This window comes from Salvia splendens, chromosome 9 (genome assembly GCF_004379255.2).
Source record: "Salvia splendens isolate huo1 chromosome 9, SspV2, whole genome shotgun sequence".
Lineage (NCBI taxonomy): Eukaryota > Viridiplantae > Streptophyta > Magnoliopsida > Lamiales > Lamiaceae > Salvia > Salvia splendens.
This window is the reverse complement of record NC_056040.1, coordinates 18920068-18940369: the sequence shown is the minus strand read 5'-3', so window position 1 is coordinate 18940369 and position 20302 is coordinate 18920068. Positions and strand designations below refer to the sequence as shown.

Sequence of the window (20302 nt, the reverse complement as noted above, 5' to 3'; positions counted from 1 at the left end):
TTAAGAGTCACTCTTCATTTTTACAATAAATGATAGTAGGCCCCACATTCCACTTCACTCACTTCACTTACATTTTATTATAAAACTAATATAAAAATGTGGGTCCCACATTCCACTAACTTTTTCAACAAACTTTTCTCTACATTTCCTAAAACTCGTGCCCGGTCAAAGAGCGACTCCTATTAGGGGACGGAGGGAGTACATTTCAATTTAATTTACACATTCCTATCCACCAAGAAAAACCCTAACTAACTATTACAAATAGAGTTGAATTAAACCTAAACAAATCAACACTAACATCTTGTTCATCCAAATAAACCGAACGATATATAAACTTTGAAGATCAAACACCTCACTCCCAACCCCATATTTCTCAACCAACGAGCTCTCCCTCACTTCCACCTTATACCCCAAATATCTCAATTCATATCTCTCGACGAGTTTTCGAAGCAATCCTTCGCATTAAACTTCACTCCAAACGGCACAATCTGCACCACAGTCGCATTTTCGGAAAGAAATACCATGTTGGTCATCCCGGCACCATGCACCGCCACCATAACGTCAAAGTCGTTCACAAATCTCGCCACCGACTAAACATCCCCTCCCATTTCCCTCACGCTCGCGTCGAATCCAACGCTCCGTGCCAGCTCAGCCACATCGTATTCGTTCCTTCGGCGCCCTCTGCCTCGAGAGGATGAGCAGGCGAGGGCGCCGGCTCTTGTTCTTGCAACCACCGACAAACCTTCTCTCCAATGACCAATGAGTATGTGGCTTTGAGAAATTTGGTGAAGTGAGTGACTGAATAGTTCGGCGAAATCGATTTATCTATGCTTAACACTTTGTGAGATTTGAGCCCTGCGATAATTCTTGGGAAACATAAGACCTCATTTTGGCTGGCCTTGTCAATAATTTCGTATTTTGACAACATGTTTAGGATTGGTTTGTATTTGGAAATCCACCATGGATTCATGTCAACTACGAGGAAGATTACCGTCGTGTTGAATTGCCGAGAGGTCAAGTAGAGTGGGGTGAGCACGTCGGTGAAGTCGTGGAAGGGGTTTCCGAGGTAGCCTCCGGTGGAGAAGACGACGGCCGGGGCCGTGAATCGCCGGGTGCAAGGTGGTTGTGTTGAGTTGTTGATATTTTTGATCCTTTTGCATTATGCTTTGCTCGAAATTTCGGGCGTAGGGTTTGAGGTTCCAAAAGGAGGTTGTGTTGAGTTGTGGGTATGAATATGGTGGATGAGTTGCCATGGACCCTAATCTCACCATTTATTTCGTACACTTGTGATCTTGAATTGGTTAGGTTTTGAGTGATTGGTGGTGTTACACTCTTCACATGACTATCTGAAATAAGAAAAGATATTATATGTTACCTAGAAGCAGTCCAGAACCATATAGATTCATTATTTCAATAATACTCGTTTCAAAATTATAATTTATTACTATGATATGAGATAATAACTAGTAACATTTATAATCAATATATAAAATTTACTAAAAGAAATAAAAATAAAAATTTGACCTAGCTAGCCTTTTGTGATAAAAGAAGAATCTGGCATATATGCCTTTTGTGTAGTAGACAATACGACAACTTAGATAGGGACATTTGGAGTGCATTAAATGGCCTAATCTAGTGTGTAATTTGTTGGTTAAATTTTCTGTGTGGCCCGTTCAATGGGAAATGGCCTGTTGAATTAAGGCTGCAAATGGCTGTTTTATCTATGCTATCTATGCAACACACTATTTCAATCTTAAATTGTCTAGAATTACTAATATAACCCTCAGTCTTGGAAATGTAGAACAAGTCAGAGGATAGTTTTTGTTTTTCCTACATAATATGGCTTTAAATAATAAACCAAACATGTGTTATTAAGGACTATAGAAAACATATCATCAATTTAAACACCACATATAAAAATAGGAAACCAAGAAAAGTATTATTGCAAATTGGTTGTATTCTTATCCGAATGAAAGATAAACTTCAATTCAAATACATCCTAATTAGCAAAAGTTGCCATGATCGATGCTCAGTCCACAAAAGAAAATTATCCATTTTCACTTTTATAATAATAAGGTTCGCACGACTCATAATATATATAGTCACATATTTGAAGTGACACCACTAAAATCACAATATCCACTACACAATTAATTATTTTATTAAAATTTGTGTTGTCTATAATATGATAAAATTTTCGTTGACCAGATGGAGTACATATATACTCCATAATCTAAATCCGATTCGAGTTATTCTCACAATTGACATTTGTATAATTGTTAGCTCTCTGGTCAAAGGTTTTTTTTTTTGTGAAAAGAGACAAAATTGTTTTAATGATGTGGTTTGAGTCGTTTGACTATAAAGATGTGAGGTGCCGGCTACCATTCTTTTGAATTAAGTGGAGAAGATGATTAATACTTGTCAAACAAAATCCTCTTATTTAGAGTATTTTCAATAATTGGACACATTAAATTGGTTGAGATCGACAATGAGGCCAATTTATTAGGTAAATCACACTCACACATACAAACAAAATGGTTAGTTTATATCAACAGAAAAAAATCACTTACAAGCAATTAATCACAACTTCAAATATAAACAATTTACGAAATAATCATCTTAAACAATGAACTAATTATTGAAGTCTTACATGGTTGTGGTGGTTCGCTTATTTCTTGTGTGCTCATCAATATCTTGAGACCAGATGCCATTGATATCTCAAAATCCTCTGCAGAAAAACTTATAGAAATGTTATTCTAGCTCTTCATAATCATGCAAATTTAATTATGAAGATAGCCGAGTAAAAGTAGCAAAATTTAGACCCAACTATGAATTTATTAGAGTTCAATAAGTTAAGTGCAAGATTCGTACTTTCAAGAAAAAATGAGATTTTAATTTGATCATAATTCTTAAAATGGAAAAGGGTTCTATGTATATAGAAAAGAATCAGTTGAAGTGGATGCTTATGCATAAAGAAACATGTAGTAAGTACATTTTTGCGAAAGAACAATCCATCAATTGAGAAGGAAATAATGAAAAATTTGACATTGAAGTGAAAAATGTACTTACTAATTAGGGGTAAGTTGGCAATAAAAGGTTTGAAAAGAGTGAATGCCATAAAAAAGCAACAAATGAGAGCTCACAATCCCATCCTTTTCCCTTCATACTGACTGAAACTTCTTCCTAATATTGCCTTTTGCATCCATTCTATTTATTCACACTTAAACTTCTCTTTTTTCAAAATTCATACGATTTACAACTAGTGGTGTCTCTCTATTGGAATCATTTGCTTGCAAATGTTTTGTTTTTGTATATTAATTCATGAATAATGACAATGACAATGTCAATGGCCCCAACGATTGTTTATTAGTACTTGTTTGTATTACTACATTTGCATTATGTTTTACATACATTGTTGTTTAATTTATTTCTCTCTCTCTCTTGCGGGTAGATAAGAAAAGGGCATTGGAGTTGACAAATGGGAAAGTTATTAGAGCATCCGCAGCGGTGACGGAGACACGTCCGTCCGTGCCAGCGGCGCGACACCGCCTGCTCGCTTCTGCGCTCTTGCCGCTGGCGCGGCGCTGCTCGATGCATCGAGCACGTCCATACCAGCGAGCAACTAACGTGACATGTTCCGATTGGCCATTTTTAAATAAAAAATAATACCAAAAATTAAAAAAATATATATTTTCATATTCTCAAAAATATGGTCGTTTTTTTACCGTTTTTCTGAATTTTTTTTTAAATTTTTTTATCCCCAAAATCATCTATAAATACACACATTCATCATCCATTTTTTACATCAAATCATCTTCCATTCATCTCTCATTCATATTTTTTCATACAACTTATCTATATCTTCCTCTCTCACTCAAACCCTCTCAAATGGATTTCACCAAGCTCATTGCGGAAGCGGAGCGCGAAGAACAAGAATACTATGAACAATATCGTGCCGCCTATGAAGCCTATGTCACCGCGAATACCCCCGCCCCTCCTCCTCGACTAACTAGATCAACTCGCTGCTACATCCATCGTGACCGGGAGGGAGCCAACAAAAGGCTCGTTGCCGACTATTTTTCCGACCAGCCGCGATCTCCGGAAGATTACTTTCGACTCCGTTTTCGCATGTCAAAACGCTTGTTTATGCATATTGTCAACACATTATCCGCTCATGTTGAATACTTTCAAACAAGTACAGACGCAACCGGTCGGCAAAGTCTCTCGGTGTTGCATAAGTGTACGTGTGCCATCCGACAACTTGCTATCGGGCAAACGGCTGACCTCTTCGACGAGTATTTGCATGTTAGTGAGTCAACTGGAATCCTTTGCCTTAAAAATTTTTGTGACGACGTTCGTTCAGCTTTTGGTGAGGAATTCCTTCGGGCACCCACCACCGATGATTGCCAACGGTTGCTTCGTATTCACGAAACAGTCCATGGTTTTCCTGGTATGCTTGGCAGCATTGACTGCATGCATTGAAGGTGGAAGAATTGCCCGACTGCTTGGAGGGGACAACACTTAAGCGGCCACAAAGGCGGCGGCCCAACACTTATCCTTGAAGAGGCCGCCGACTACTGTCTATGGATTTGGCATGCATATTTTGGTATTGCCGGATCCAACAACGACTTGAACGTGCTCTATTTTTCACCACTCTTCAATGATGTTTTGAATGGTGTAGCACCGGCGATCGACTTCACCGTCAACGGAAAGGCATACCACATGGGTTACTATCTCGCCGATGGTATCTACCCAAGGTGGTCGACTTTCGTGAAGACGCTCAACAACCCGCAAGACCCGAGACGGGTTCTTTTTGCGCAGCATCTAGAGTCCGCTCGGAAAGACGTCGAAATAGCTTTTGGGGTCCTTCAAGCCCGATTCAACATTGTGAAGGCCCCGTCTCGGCTGTGGTACGTGAAAAATATCGTTGACATCATGTACACGTGTATTATCTTGCACAACATGATTATAGCTGACGAAGGACCGATGGCGGCTAGCTTTTACGACGAGGATGAAGCCGGAAGCTCAACCGCGAGGTCTCCCCCACGCCGAGGATGAAGCCGGAAGCTCAACCGCGAGGTCTCCCCCACGCCGAGGTGTGCATACGACGGTGGGCGAGAGGATCGAAACCAGGAACACAATGCGCGATACCCGAGCCCACATTGAGCTACAAGAAGACCTAATCAAACACATTTGGGCGAAATTCGGCCACGAGTAATGGATTTTTTTAATTTTATGAATTTAATTATGTAATTTTTAATTTTTAGGATTTTAATTATGTACTTTTTAATTTTTAGGATTTTAATTATGTAATTTTTATTTTTTTTAATATGTAATAGTATTCCGGACATTTTTAATGCATTTTAATTTTGTGCAAATGTTTTTATTTAAATTGAATAATAGAATGGTGGGACCCTTGAGCTTGTCCTTGCGGAAGAGTACGGATGTGGGTGTTGTGCTCTTGCCTAAGAGCAGGGAGTAAAAGTGGGTCCGGGCCCACATCCATGCTCGTTGGCAAGGGCACGGATAGGGATGCTTTTAGTAATTACTTAAATAATTAATTATTGAACTCAATTGGATTCGTCCATAATTAATTATTTAATTATGAATTAGTTTACTTTGAGTTTTAGGTGTAGTATGACTTTCAATGCAGTTGGGCTGCCCCCTTCAAAATATGTAAGGAAGGGGAATTAGTTCAAAAAAGATTTAAAAATAAATAAAATTGGAATCTTAAAGGTTTTTGTATAATGGTTTCATGGGATGTAATCAAATGTAAACTCTAAATATTGTATAAACTTTAAACTAGAATCTATATCATTAAAAATATTAATAGATGACAAAATAGTAGCAACATAAAAATATCAACACTGTGTCAACGGTTGATGTTGTGTTGACAGTGTGTTGACATTTTTTGTTGCTACTATTTTGTCATATGTTGACATTTTCTAAAGGTCTAGATCATAGTTTGGAGATTGTACAATATATAGAGTTTGCATTTTATCACTACCTATAGTTTCATTCTACCAATTAAATAACACATTCTTTGATATTAATAAATACTCCCTCCGTTCCATAGTAGTGAAGAAATTTTTTTTCGACATGAAGATTAAGAAAAATTGTGTAATGTGAGTTAAGTAAAGAAATAATAAAGTAGAAAATGAAAAAAAGGTAGAGAGATGAAAAGAGAATAAAGTAAGAGAGAGTAAAGTAAGTGAGAAGAAATGTGTTAACTTTTACTAAAAAGGGAAATAACTTTACTACTATGGAACGTACCAAAATAGCAAAATGACTCCACTACTATGGGACAGAGGGAGTATGAAAAATAACATGTCCACCGTTGCTTATTAAGTAGTGCTTCGTCCGTCCGCTATTAAATGTTTCATTTTCTTTTTGATCTTTCTACCAATAAATGTTCCATTTCTTTTTTTTTGTCCGTCCACCAATAAATGTCCTAATTTCTCTTTTTTTATTGTTCGCCAATAAATGTCCCATTTCATTTTTACTATTTTTAGGAAGTGGACCTTATGCTTTGTTATAAAAAAAAGTTGCCACAAACTTTTTCTATCACTTTTTTTTTCATAAAGTCACTTCTTAAAACCCAATCCTGTAAAAAAATGGGACATCTATTGACAGACGGAGGGACTTCGTTCTATGTGAGCATGAAGATTTGTCATTTCTTAGTGCGGCTTGCTCTTTCGAAGGTAGGGCACAAGGGACTGCCGAGACTTGGTCTAGTATAAGGAGATGATTACGACAATTGACGGATATTATTACTGTCGTCCAAGAACGCGACCTTAACGACGAAAAATCTAATATGTATTTTTTACTTGCCAGACTAATATTGGAGGAGGCGAATGGGTATATTTTAACTTGATAGGAGACACGCAAGCTAAAAAAAAGATGGGTGATGAAACGCAAGTTGGGGTGCCCGGTGTAGCCCGCTGCGTTGCGAGAGTAGCCGAGTAGCGGTCCGGCATCATCGTCACCGTAATGCCTCCACTGGAATGGTGGAGCTATAGACTCTTTCTCTGGCCTTGTTTGTCTACACAAACAAACAACACAAATTAAAGAATAAACAAAACATCACTCTTAGCGCATGTTTGGTAGGGTAGATAACCTATCTAGGGATGAAATTCTATAAACAAAAATATCTAAATTCATCTTACTTGAAGTTCCCAGTTAGTCCGAAACATGATGATCGAAAAACAAACGACTTGCACCAACAGCGCGCATATAATCCCCTTCCACAGACCCTAAAATGCACCAAACAAACAATCCAATATTTCATGAGTCACAATACTCAACCTTATATGATAGTATATCCATACCCATCTTTCAAATCCACACCTTTCCTCCTACATGCGCAACGAACGCTAGCAAGATGGATACAGGGATGCCCACAAGATAATACGATCTGAGGTTGATGCACGCCCTAATTTTCTGCCATCCGCATCCTCTAACGGCCCCTGCACACACCAACAACACCAGCACCCTCAATTTTGGCACCACCATTTTCATATTTCATTACTTCCGTGGTAGAGTGGTTGATACCTGATAGAACTGACTGGAGGCTATCTATCAAGTCGGAGGTAGCAAGAATAGGCATCATTGTAGCTACATATGTCACAACTTCTGCCTCATTGCTGTAAGCATATCCCCACACATTGCGTATTAAAACAAGAACCAGCCATAGTACAACGCCCTCCGTGAGTGCCATTACTAGCACCACGTGCAGAGCTAGACGAGCTGCTTGTGGCTTCTCGGCACCAAGCTCGTTTGATATCCGTGTGCTGCCATTCATCAGAAAAGATCGAAAGACTTGAACTATGGTCGAGAGTGAACATTAAAAAGAGATGAACATATGTTGGAATGTGATAGCCAACATATTCTTGAAATTTCATTCTTAACATACAATCTTCAACAATGGATCATATTTGATTACCTTACAACACAACTGAGCCCAAAAGGTATTGATGGTTTGGCGAATTTTTGATAGTGATGAATGCAGGAAAATACAGATCACGACACAGAGATTTACGTGGTTCGATTTACTGAGGTAAATCTACGTCCACGGGAAGAAAAGAGGGCAGAGTTGTATTGCTTGATCTGTTTTCTACAGCTTACAATACAAACTTGCTATATGATCTTTTATGTCTAGAGAGCTTAACTTTTCCTTCTGATCTAAGTTCAATTTATACATTGAACTAAGATCGTGGCTTGCATCACCACTAACTAGGTCGTGGCTTACATCACCACTAACTAGGTCGTGGCTTACATCACCACTAAGTATGTCGTGGATGTCGTGGATGTCGTGGAGGTCCTGCATGGGTCCACTATCTCCCAGTTCGGTCGAACTATCCTGCATGTGATCCTGCATGAGTTGACTATCTTCCAGTTCGGTCGAATACTGAGACCGAACTGCTGAACTATTGCCGAGCAGCTTTAGCCGATCTGAGAGTAGAGCTTGACTGGTCGGCTTTTACCGAGCTGTAGGCTAGGGCCGAAATCTTTGGTAATGCCGAACTGATACTCTTCCTTGGGCTTTGGGCTGATGGGCCGTCACTGCTGTTGGGCTTGTTTAGTCCGTACCCCATCACTACCCCCCCCGAAAAGCGAAGTGAATCACTTCGGCGAAGCGAGTCACTTCGGCATTCTGGATAAAGGTACGGGGAAGGCTGACGTTAGGGGACGTGCCTTGCGCGTGACTGCATTAAATGCGACAGTAAAATCCGGCCGTTGAATCCTGAAAAGGTGGGATTCGAAACGGTGCGATGATTTTGAAATCTTCTCCGAATCTGATAAATACGTCCTTTCTTCATCAGTTGAACACTTTTGCTATAGCTTCTTCTGCACTCTATCTTCTTCGCGTAAAAATCTTCTTCTGCTTTCAAGAATTTTTTGAGAATTTCTTCAGACTTTCGAAGAGTAAGAACTATGTCTTCTTCTTCTTCTTCTGAGTTAGGTAGCGGTAGGAAAGGGGGCAAGGGGTCTTCTAGCCGGAAAGAGTCCGGGGAGAAGACTGTAGAATACTTTCACAGCGTCTTGAGTAAGGACACCGTGATATCTCTACACGAAAAATATCTTCTTCCCGGGGGGAAGGCGGTGGTTCCCGACGATGATCATAGGGCTAACGACCCGCCGGAGGGTTATGCCACCGTTTACGAAGCCTGCTTAGAATGCGGGCTTCGTTTCCCTCTTCCCCCACCTTTTGTAGAGCTTCTTGATTTTTTTCAACTCCCTTTAGGTCAGGTGACTCCGAATTCTTGGAGGCACTTGTCGGCTTTTGCTGCCGAACTCCGTAGGCTAGATAAGGATCTGTCTCTGCGGGCAATCCTTAATTTTTTCCAGTTTAAGAGGAAGGGATCTTGGTTTTACCTGATCCCTTTACAGCCTTTTAGGGCCTTCTGCAAAACCAAGTGGCCGAAATGGCAAAACCGTTTCTTTTTTTATAATAGGACTTCGGCTCCGGGCTTTCCTTGGAGAGGGCCGAAGTCCGTGATTCCCCATCCTCGGTTAGAACCGTTGGCCGAGCTCGAGGGCGAGCTCAATAAGATTCCTATGATTAGGAAACAATACTCGGAAACTGAGCTCGTCAAGGGCGACCTTGTGTTCAATATCTCGTCTTCGGACGAAGAGACTGAGGGTGAGGATTTATTTTTTATGCCTTACTGCTTTAGCGGCGAAAACTAACCTTGTTTCCTTGTTTTTCGGTAGTGAACATATTGAATAAGCTGAGCCGCAAATCTTCGGAGTCCAAGGAGCCGGAGAGGCCGAAAACCACTAGCTCGGCGTCTGATGCCGAGAGGACTCCGAAGAGGCAAAAAACCTCTTCGGATCCGAAGAAGCCGGAGTCGACTTCGGCAAAGGGGAAGGGGAAGGCCCAGAAGCCGCCAAGAGCGCCAGAGAAAGACGTGGTCTTGGCGCCTCCTTCGGAGCATATCTGTGAGCCATTTTTATGGCCCACGGACTTCGCCGAGGTGAACTTTCTTCTTGATTTTCTGGCCTTGCTTTTTTTCTCTGTATTTTTTGTAGCCCTTCTGTTGACTTTTTTCTTTTTTCCATTTTCAGAGGAACGATATGCTCTCCAAGCTCGTCGCCGTCGAACTCTCCAAAGCGTCCAACGACTATGCTGAGATGCAGAGGAAGTTGGCGGCTGCTTGTCACCGGGCCGAGCAGGCTGAGGCAAACTTTGAGAAAGCTAGAGCTGCTAGGATTTCGGCCCAGGATGAAGCTCAGTTTGCCAAAAACCAGCTCGTCATTCAGCGAGAGCAGACAAAACGGAGGGATGCTGCCGCCGTGGTTGCCCAAGGGGAGGTTCTCCGTGCTTTCGCGGAGAAACTCTTTCTGAGCAACCAATTTTCAGCCTTTGTCGGTGATCTGCTGAAACTGATGACCGATAAAGCCGAGCAGGGTCCCGAAGTCATCCTGCCGCTGTACGGCCGAGAGATAGCAGCTCGGCTTCAGAGTCTGCCGGTGCTTGAGGAGCTTGCTTCGTCCTCGGTCCTGCTTTCTGCAGACCAAGTTCGTAGTTGCCGAGCTGACCGCGATGAGAACATGGAGGCTATCTTTGCCTCCATAGGGTCAGTTTCACCCGCTCCAATTTTCCATGGAGAGGGTGAGACCGAGCAGCATGAGCGGCAGACCGGCAATGAGCAGGCCGAGCAGGAGGCGCAGCAGATCGGCTACGGTGGCGCCGAACAGGCTGGGGAGAGCAGGGAGGCCGAGGCTGAAGCTGAAGCAGATAAGGAGAAGGAAGCTGAACCTCACCGAGAAGGCGGAGACGAAGCTGGCGGAGTATGATTTCGTCTCCCTTCTCTTAGTTTAGTTTCTTCCTTCTTGTAAAACGGCCTTGAAGCCCTTGTGTAGAAAAAATTTTTTCTTATGAATGAAAAAATTCTTCTTTCTGCTCTTGTGTCTTCGTATAGCCTTTCGTACTCTCTTTTACTCCTGTTGTGGTTTACTACCTGCTCAGTAATCTGAAATGCCGAACTGACATAGCTGCTCTATATTCTGAACTCTTAAGGAGCTGGAGGTACTTCACTGGAAGCGGCTGTACTCTTCGGCTTTAGACGAAGCTGAGAAAAGAGCCATAGCTGACCAGGTGAAGAATGACGAACTCTTGGCTCGTTCAGTGAAGCTGGAGGCCGACAATAAGGACTTAGAGTCCGAAAAGAAAGATCTGGAGGCCGAGCTGAATACCGCCGTCGCTGAGAGGACTGCGTATGAGGATTTCATCTGCAGGCGCGGGGGAATGACCATCTCTGAAGTTCAGGAACGAGTTGACGAACTGTGGGAGGAATATAATGTACTCCGGAGGAACAATGCGCTGGAGAGCTCGGCTTGCCAACAAGTCGTGAAATCATTGCGGCGCTGGGCTTCTCGGTACGACATAGTTCTTTCCCGGCGTCCCTCAATTGAGAGATTCCTCAGGCATTTCCCGCCAACAGATGCTAGTACTCCAACTCAAGCCTCTGATTCACTTGCTCAAAACCCTACTCCAAGTCAGCAACGAACTCAGGGACAACCAGAGACGTCAAGTCGAGGACGGACTGAAGTTCGCAGAGGAGCTGTGGTTATGAGTGAGCAAGATCAACAAATGCTTCGTGAAGAGACTCTTCGCCGCCGAGGTGCTAGAGCTTCCTGGGCTCAGGGAAGAGGCGGTAGGTCGATTAGAGCATCTCGTCGACCTGCTTATTCTTCAGCTGCCGAGAACGCCCGAACTCGGCTTCACGAGGATTTTGTGAATAGGTGGCTCAACTTTAGCAACCCTGGACAGTAGAATAGTCCTTTGTAATAGCGTAACGCCATCTCGTAGGGTAGCGGAGTTGTGTGCCGAACAAGATTTGAAAAATGAAATTTTGTTTTCGCTTCTAACACTGTGTATTTACAGCTTAGCGAAAAAATTTCATCGTACTTGTCCTCGGTCTTATGAAGTAAACTTCTTTGACCGGACTCGTCTTTGGTCTGATGAAATAAACATCTTTGACCGGACTCGTCTTTGGTCTGATGAAATAAACATCTTTGACCGGACTAAGCTTGTGTCCTAATTTGGCGAGTTTTATCGCTTGGATCGGACTTTCCCTTGTCCTAATTCGGCGAGTTTTATCGCGTGGATCGGACTATCCATTTGTTGCAGTTCGTTTCAGACGAATTGCTTGTTTTTTTTAAGCCGAATTGTGGTCTTGTATCTTCTTCAGAAGCTTGGACTCACAATCGTTGGCTTATTGTTGCAGTTCGTTTCAGACGAACTGCTTGTTTCTTAAGCCGAATTGTGGTCTTGTATCCTCTTTAGAAGCTTGGACTCACAATCGTAGGCTTATATATGTTCTAAAAAGGGGATCAGCCTTCGAAGAACAAGATACCTCAGCAACATTTGTAAGAGACGACACGCACATAGACAGACAAAACACACCTAGACAAATAAAAAGCACATAGAGACAAAAACGCACATAGCCTTAGGACTGAACTAGACACAAGACGGACTGACCGGACTGTCTCTTACAAATGAAACTTCTTGAGGTTGGAAATGTGCCATGTTCGGGGTACTTGTTCTCCTGACATGTGAGTCAATTTGTAAGACCCTTTGCCGAGGACTTCTGACACCCGATATGGACCTTCCCATGTGGGTTCGAGCTTGCCCAGCTTTTCTGCTCGGCTTACTTCGTTGTTTCTCAAGACGAGATCTCCCACTTGAAATTGCAGCTTTTTCACCCTTTGGTTATAATACCGGGCTACTTGCTCCTTGTACTTGGCTGCTTTTATGCAGGCCAATTCTCTTCTTTCTTCGGCCAGATCTAGTTCGGCTCTCAGTCCGTCATCATTCATTTCTGAGGAGAAATTTAGAGTTCGGGGACTGGGTACGCCGATCTCAACCGGAATCACGGCTTCAGCGCCGTACACCAGACTGTACGGAGTTTCACCGTTGGAAGCTTTGGGTGTAGTTCGGTAAGACCATAGGACTTGAGGGAGATTTTCTACCCATTGTCCTTTGGCTTGTTCTAACCGAGTTTTCAACCCTTTCACCAAGATACGGTTTGTTACCTCCGTTTGTCCGTTTGCTTGTGGGTGGGAGACCGAAGTGAACCGCTGTTGAATATTCAGCTCTTGGCACCAATTCTTGAATGTCTTGTCGGTGAACTGAGTCCCGTTATCCGAAATGAGGATGTGGGGTAAACCAAATCGGCACACTATGTTCTTCCAGACGAAATCCAGTGCCTTCGAGCTCGTTATCGTAGCTAATGGTTCAGCTTCTACCCACTTTGTAAAGTAATCCACGGCAACGATAAGGAATTTCATTTGCCGAGGAGCTTGTGGTAGTGGTCCCACTATGTCTATGCCCCATTGCATAAAAGGCCAAGGGCTTTGCATAGCATATAGATCGGTCTGCGGCATCTTTGGGATATTTGCATGGATTTGGCACTTCATGCATGTTTTGACGAGCTGCACTGCGTCTTGTACCAAAGTTGGCCAATAATATCCCCATCTCAGAACTTTTTTAGCTAAAGCTCTAGCTCCGATGTGGCTACCGCAAGATCCTTCATGAACTTCTCTAAGGATGTAGTCCGTCTCTTCTGGCCCTACACATCGCAATAACGGCTGAAGGTATGACTTTCTGTATAGGACTCCTCCATGAAGTTCGTACCGAAGGGCTCGGCATGTGATTTTCCGAGCTTCTCTCTTATCCTCGGGCAGTTGTCCTTGATCTAGATACTGTAAGATCGGCGTCATCCAGTTCGGCGAGCTGGCTACTGAAAGTACCTCGGCTTCATCAATGCTTCTGTGCATCAATTCCTCCACCTTTGAACTTGGATATGAGGCTAACTTACTTAAAATATCTGCTCGGCTGTTTTCCGCTCTGGGAATGCGGATTATCCGAAAATAAGAGAAACTTCGGCTAATGCTTTGCGCTTTGTCCCAATATTTCCTCATCCTCTCATCACGGGCTTCACTTGTACCCAACATGTGATTCACTACGACTTGTGAATCACAATGGATTTTGAGAGACTTGATAAATAGACTTTGCGCTAGCTTGAGTCCGGCAAGGAGAGCTTCGTATTCGGCTTCATTATTAGTAGTTGGGAATAAGAACCGAAGTGAGTAAGTTACCTCGTGTCCGTCGGGAGCGATAAGTAAAATACCAGCTCCACTTCCCGTTTTATTCGAAGCTCCATCTACGAATCCGCTCCAGCAGTCCGGTGGCTCTACTTCGGATTCCAGGGGCTGTGCTAGTTCGGCATTGGTAGAATTTTTCTGTTCGGCAATGACAGGGATTGCTTGATCGAACTTTGCTTCTGCAAGAAAAATCTGCCAAGGCTTGTCCCTTGATGGCTTTCCGAGGTAGGTATTCGATTGAGTGTTCTCCCAACTCTATGGCCCATTTGGCGATTCTGCCTGATGCTTCTGGCTTGGTTAAAACTTGCCGAAGTGGCAGATCGGTTAAGACGCATACCTTGTGAGCATAGAAGTATGGCCGCAGTCTCCTTGCTGCATTTACTAACGCCAGAGCAATTTTTTCCAGAGGTTGATACCTTGTTTCTGGACCTCTTAATGCTCGGCTTGTAAAGTAGATGGGAAGCTGCTTTAGGCCTTCTTCTCGTACGAGCACCGCGCTAATGGTTTGATCCGATGCCGCTAAGTATAAGAATATCACTTCAGCATCTGTTGGAGCAGAGAGAATAGGAAGCTCGGCTAAATAACTTTTGAGCTCGTCAAAAGCCTTTTTCTGCTCGACTCCCCACTCAAACTTTGGTGCCTTCTTTAATACTTTGAAGAATGGCATTTGCTTTTCGGCTGCTTGGGAAAGGAATCTATTCAGTGCGGCTAGACATCCAGTTAGCCTTTGCACATCATGTATGGACTTCGGCATTGCCATGTTCTGAATAACTTGAACTTTAAGCGGATTTGCCTTGAGTCCTTCCTTTGAAACCCAACAACCTAGAAATTTTCCCGAATCTACCAAAAAGGTACATTTTTGGGGATTGAGTTTGAGGTTGGCTTTTCGGAGCACGTCGAGAGTGGACTTGAGATTGTCTTCGTACTCCGAAGTGCTTCTGCTTTTAACGACTATGTCGTCAACATACACTTCAACCTCCTTTCCGATCAAATGCCGAAAAAGCTTATCTACCATCCTTTGATATGTGGCTCCGGCATTCTTTAAACCGAACGGCATCTTTTTATAAGCAAAGATGCCGAAGTCAGTAATGAAAGCCGTTTTTGGAGCATCATTCTCATCCATTAAGACTTGGTGGTAGCCTTTGTATAAATCAAGAAAACAGAAAATTTCGAAGCCGATCAAAGCTTCTACTTTTTTGTTTATGTTCGGAAGGGGATAGCAATCTTTAGGACAGTGCTTGTTTAGATCGGTAAAATCTATGCACATCCGCCATCCTCCTTCTTTTTTCTTGATCATCACAGGATTGGCCACCCAAGAGGGATATTTCACCTCGAATAATACATCCGCTTTCAGTAATTGGCGGACTTCGTCATGGATGACTTGATTTCTTTCTGCCGCAAAGAGTCTTTGCTTCTGTTTTATAGGCCGGACTGATGGATCAATATTTAACCGATGAGTGATTACCTCAGAGGGCACTCCGGTCATGTCCAACGGAGACCATGCAAAGACATCTTTGTACTCCTTGAGGAGCTGGATGGTCTTTTCTCGGAGTAGAGGCGTTCCCGCGAAACCGATCTTGACCGTTCTGGATGGATCATCTTCGTATAACTGAACGGTCATTGAGTTCGGCTCTGGTGTGACTTCGGTCATTTCGCTTGCCTCTGACTCCGGCAACAGAACGGTCATTGAGTTCGGCTCTGGTGTGACTTCGGTCATTTCGCTTGCCTCTGACTCCGGCTGCTGTGATTGCTATGCTTGATGATGCCGATCTGATTGCTCGGCACTTTTAAGCGCAATCTGCAGACACTCTTTTGCTCTCTTTTGATCACCTCGGATGACCGCTATCCCCCCTTTAGTGGGGAGCTTGATGGTGAGATGATAAGTAGAGCAAACGGCCCGAACTGCGTTGAGCCAGTCTCTTCCCAGGATGATGTTGTACGGAGACCGAGCTTTTACCACAAAGAACTCGATCATCGTACTGGAGCTTGTAGGCGCTTTTCCCACCGTGATCGGAAGGCTGATAATACCTTCAGGGCGGGTGTCCTCCTGGGCGAAACTTTTCAGAGGAAGTGGTGCCGGACTAAGCCGAGCTGGATCCACTTCTAGTTTATCGAAACATTCTTTAAAAAGAATGCTGACTGACGCTCCTGTATCCACAAACACTCTGTGGATCAGTTTGTTTGCCACTCCGGCTTGGATGACAATAGCGTCTTGATGAGGAGAGATGGCCGGGACGGAATCTGCATCTGAAAATGTAATCACTTCGTCCTGCTTCAGCCTTTTATGCGTTGGCTCCTCTCGATTGGAGCCTCTGCGCTCTGACTTCAGGGACGATTTAGTCTTCCCGGCAGGGAGAGCATCAATAGTCAGGATTACTCCATCATATTGCTGCTCGTCATCGTCTTCGGGATCCTGTTGCCTTTTCGGATCCTGAGGAGCGCAGTTCGCACCTCTCTGCTTTTTGTTCTTTTTCGGCTGCTTGCTTTGGTATTTTTTTAATGTCCCTGCTTTCACAAGAGTATCAATACCTGCAGCCAAATGTCGGCACTCCTCGGTATCGTGACCGTGGTCTTGATGGAAGGAGCAATATTGATCCTGAGGTCGACGCGCGGCCGATTTCGTCATCCGCTTTGGTTTTTCGAACATATCGGAATGCAGTTCGAAAATTTCCGCTCTTGACTTGTTCAATGGTACGAACTGAGCGGGCGGCTTCTCAGGATTGAGACGTGGCCCCAATCGGTCTTGCACCGGAGTCCTTTGAATCCTTTCAAAAGGAGTTCGGCGAGGATGTCCCTGATCGCCAAAAGGAGTTCGGCGAGTTTGTCCCTGATCGCTATGATCGGGCTTCCTCCTGTCTCCTCGGGATGAGCTGTCTAAAGACCGTTTGCGACGGTCTGCCTCATCGGCACGGGAGAATTGGTCCGCAATGTCCCACATCTCTTGAGCTGTTTGCGGACTGCATTCCACGAGCTTTCTGTAGAGAGCTCCGGGCAGGATTCCATTTTGGAATGCCGAAATGACAAGTAGATCGTTGAGATCATCTACTTGTAGGCATTCCTTGTGGAATCTCGTCATGAAGTCGCTGATCTTTTCGTCGCGATCTTGACGTATAGAAAGCAGCTGAGCCGAAGTGATTCGGGCTTCCGCTTTCTGAAAGAACCTCCTGTGGAAAGCATCCATTAGATCTCGGTAAGATCTAATGCTGCCTTGGGGGAGGCTATCGAACCACCTTCTTGCGTTCCCGATAAGCAGCTCGGGAAACAGCTTGCACATATGGACCTCATTGAGACCCTGGTTCGCCATGTTATACTGATAGCGTCCCAAGAAATCATGAGGATCCACTAACCCGTCATAAGTCATCGACGGAGTTCGGTAGTTCTGTGGCAAGGGAGTTCGGGTGATATCGTCCGAGAACGGAGTCTTCAATGCTCCGTACATGGCGAACCCGACATCTCTTCGGTATGGAGGAGATGGAGATCTCCTGTGATTCCGGTACCGAGGAGGAACAGGAACATGTCGGGGTTGAGGATTCTTCTTCCTGGAAGACACGGCACTACTGCGGTAGTGACTTTCATGTCTGGATGAGGAAGGAGAATCCACCGTTTTCGTCTTTGGCTCTTGGCTTTTTTGCAGGAAGGCTAAGAACTCATCCTGCTTCTCAGCCAAGAACAGCTTGACAGCCTCATTCAAATCAGGCTGCTGGGAAGACTCGGTGTGTGGACCTTTTGAGCGGCTTGTTCCTTCATCGTGAAAACTGGAAGTAGATGTCTCCCGAGGCTGTTTTCCGGACCTGCGGGCTGGACTAGCTTCCTCATGGTTTTCACGAACGGTATTACGGGTAGTATGTGATCTGGTATGCATTTTTTTGGGGTGGAAAAAGGGGTCAGAAATTCGCTTTATCACAAATTTGGTTCTCTGTTTCCCACAGACGGCGCCAGTGATGGTTTGGCGAATTTTTGATAGTGATGAATGCAGGAAAATACAGATCACGACACAGAGATTTACGTGGTTCGATTTACTGAGGTAAATCTACGTCCACGGGAAGAAAAGAGGGCAGAGTTGTATTGCTTGATCTGTTTTCTACAGCTTACAATACAAACTTGCTATATGATCTTTTATGTCTAGAGAGCTTAACTTTTCCTTCTGATCTAAGTTCAATTTATACATTGAACTAAGATCGTGGCTTGCATCACCACTAACTAGGTCGTGGCTTACATCACCACTAACTAGGTCGTGGCTTACATCACCACTAAGTATGTCGTGGATGTCGTGGATGTCGTGGAGGTCCTGCATGGGTCCACTATCTCCCAGTTCGGTCGAACTATCCTGCATGTGATCCTGCATGAGTTGACTATCTTCCAGTTCGGTCGAATACTGAGACCGAACTGCTGAACTATTGCCGAGCAGCTTTAGCCGATCTGAGAGTAGAGCTTGACTGGTCGGCTTTTACCGAGCTGTAGGCTAGGGCCGAAATCTTTGGTAATGCCGAACTGATACTCTTCCTTGGGCTTTGGGCTGATGGGCCGTCACTGCTGTTGGGCTTGTTTAGTCCGTACCCCATCAGGTATCATCCAAACCGTCGAAGACGTATTAAGGCTGTTGAAAACAAGAAAACATCAGTCACACACAAAGTGATATTATTCTCTCATAACTTGAACAAAAAATCTACCAGATTGAAAGAACAGATGTTTCCAGTGCCGGATTCGGAAGCAGACCAGACAGCAGTACCATCATCTGAAAAGACCAAGTCTCCAAGCTGTTCAAAACACCAAACATTCCATGAAAAAAACACTTTGGATATTCGGTTGGCGGGTATTTTGCTCTACGACTGATCACTCACCAAACCATCAGTGCAGAAGGGAGGCCGAGTCTGATGAAATTTAGGACATCTTGAAGAGCTTCTCTTGAGTATCCGGGCCATGTCTTGGAGCAAGACGGAGAGAACTTGATATAAAGAGAGAGAAGCATAACATTGAGCCAGTAGGATACACAGCTAGCCAAAGCAGCTCCCTTGCTACCAAGTCCGGACTTGAACACAAGAATCCAACAGACAACGAGGTGCAGCACAGTTGTGATTCCGGAGCTTATCATCATTGGGAACACGATGCTCTGAGTCTGCAAGAACCTGACTTGGCATTGCAGTATTCCGTATCCAAAGACACAGGGGATCATGTAGAGAGCATAGGTCCTGGCCTCCATGGAGATGGAGGGATCTTGGCCTAATGCTTCGGGGATGGGACCGGTGTTGGCCCAGACTAGGGCGAGAGGTATGCAGACAAGGAGAAGAACAAACATGGCTCTTTGAGAGTGGATTCCGAGCATGTGGTATTGCTTGGCTCCATAGGACTGACCACACAGTGTGTCTAAAGCGCTCGCCATTCCCATCTAGTTGAGTAGGACATACATCAAACTAGAGGGGTATAGGTACAACACAGAGGAGGATTACTTTTGTAATCTAAGCGCATGTTTGGTAGGATAGATAACTCATTTAGGCGCATGTTTGGAAACCAAGATTTATGCAATCACTGTCTTATTTAAGGAAACAAATCCGATCACTATCTTGTGTAAAAGCATAAGTACTTCACTGAGTTGACATGTCATAAATCCTTTGAAAAAAACATTTGTATGCATCTGGATGCAACTATCTATGTTAGGGCTCACTAATAGTAATATCCAATTAGAATTTAGTAATCCCTAATTAGAGTGCATTTGGATGAAAACATAGAGTAGTTCATATCCAGTTGCAACATGATGTCAAAAGAAATAAGGGAAAGGTATAAGCAATAATAAAGAGAGAGAGAGAGAGAGGTTAGTAGTAGTAGTAGTAGTAGTTATTACGAGCAAGCTAAAACCGGTGACAGAAGCGAAGGAGGTGGCGATGGAGGCACTAGAAAGAGCAACTTCACCCAAATGGCCCACAAACATAACTGAAATTAGCTGCAAACAAAACTGCAACAAAGAAACTGAAATCAGAGGTCCAGCCAGCCATAATTGCTTTCTAACTTCCTCCAAGAATGCTTCTTTGCTTTCAACGATGGGAGTGGGACCATATATCTTTTCTGAGCTTTGAGTCAGTGGACTCCTCAGTGAAAAGAAGTACTACTACTCTCCATCTCTCTCTCACTCTCTATTGAAAATGGCTGCAAATCAGACTTGCATACATTATTGAAATTTACTTATATAAGTGGT

General features: G+C 43.7%; 1 protein-coding gene and 1 pseudogene across 1 annotated transcript; both read right to left on the bottom strand.

The window, feature by feature from the left end:
- Positions 1–272: 272 nt before the first annotated feature.
- Positions 273–2711, bottom strand: LOC121749256 (annotated as a pseudogene).
- A 4271-nt stretch (positions 2712–6982) lies between these two features.
- Positions 6983–20276, bottom strand: LOC121749255 (protein DETOXIFICATION 16-like). The gene is made up of 10 exons (XM_042143842.1): positions 20267–20276; positions 19952–20172; positions 18954–19498; positions 18783–18869; positions 18682–18709; positions 7943–7971; positions 7552–7790; positions 7348–7466; positions 7167–7253; positions 6983–7042 (listed from the first exon to the last, which is right to left on the bottom strand). Exons 1-10 carry the CDS (start codon positions 20274–20276, stop codon positions 6983–6985), a joined length of 1425 nt encoding a protein of 474 aa, XP_041999776.1.
- Between the last annotated feature and the right edge of the window lie 26 nt (positions 20277–20302).

Coding starts and splice junctions, on each gene's coding strand:
- LOC121749255 (XM_042143842.1), bottom strand. Junction 7,972..18,681: donor CGTCTTCGACGGTTTGGATG/ATACCTGATGGG, acceptor GCCAAACCATCA/ATACCTTTTGGGCTCAGTTG. Junction 7,791..7,942: donor GGGCTCAGTTGTGTTGTAAG/GTAATCAAATAT, acceptor GATGAATGGCAG/CACACGGATATCAAACGAGC.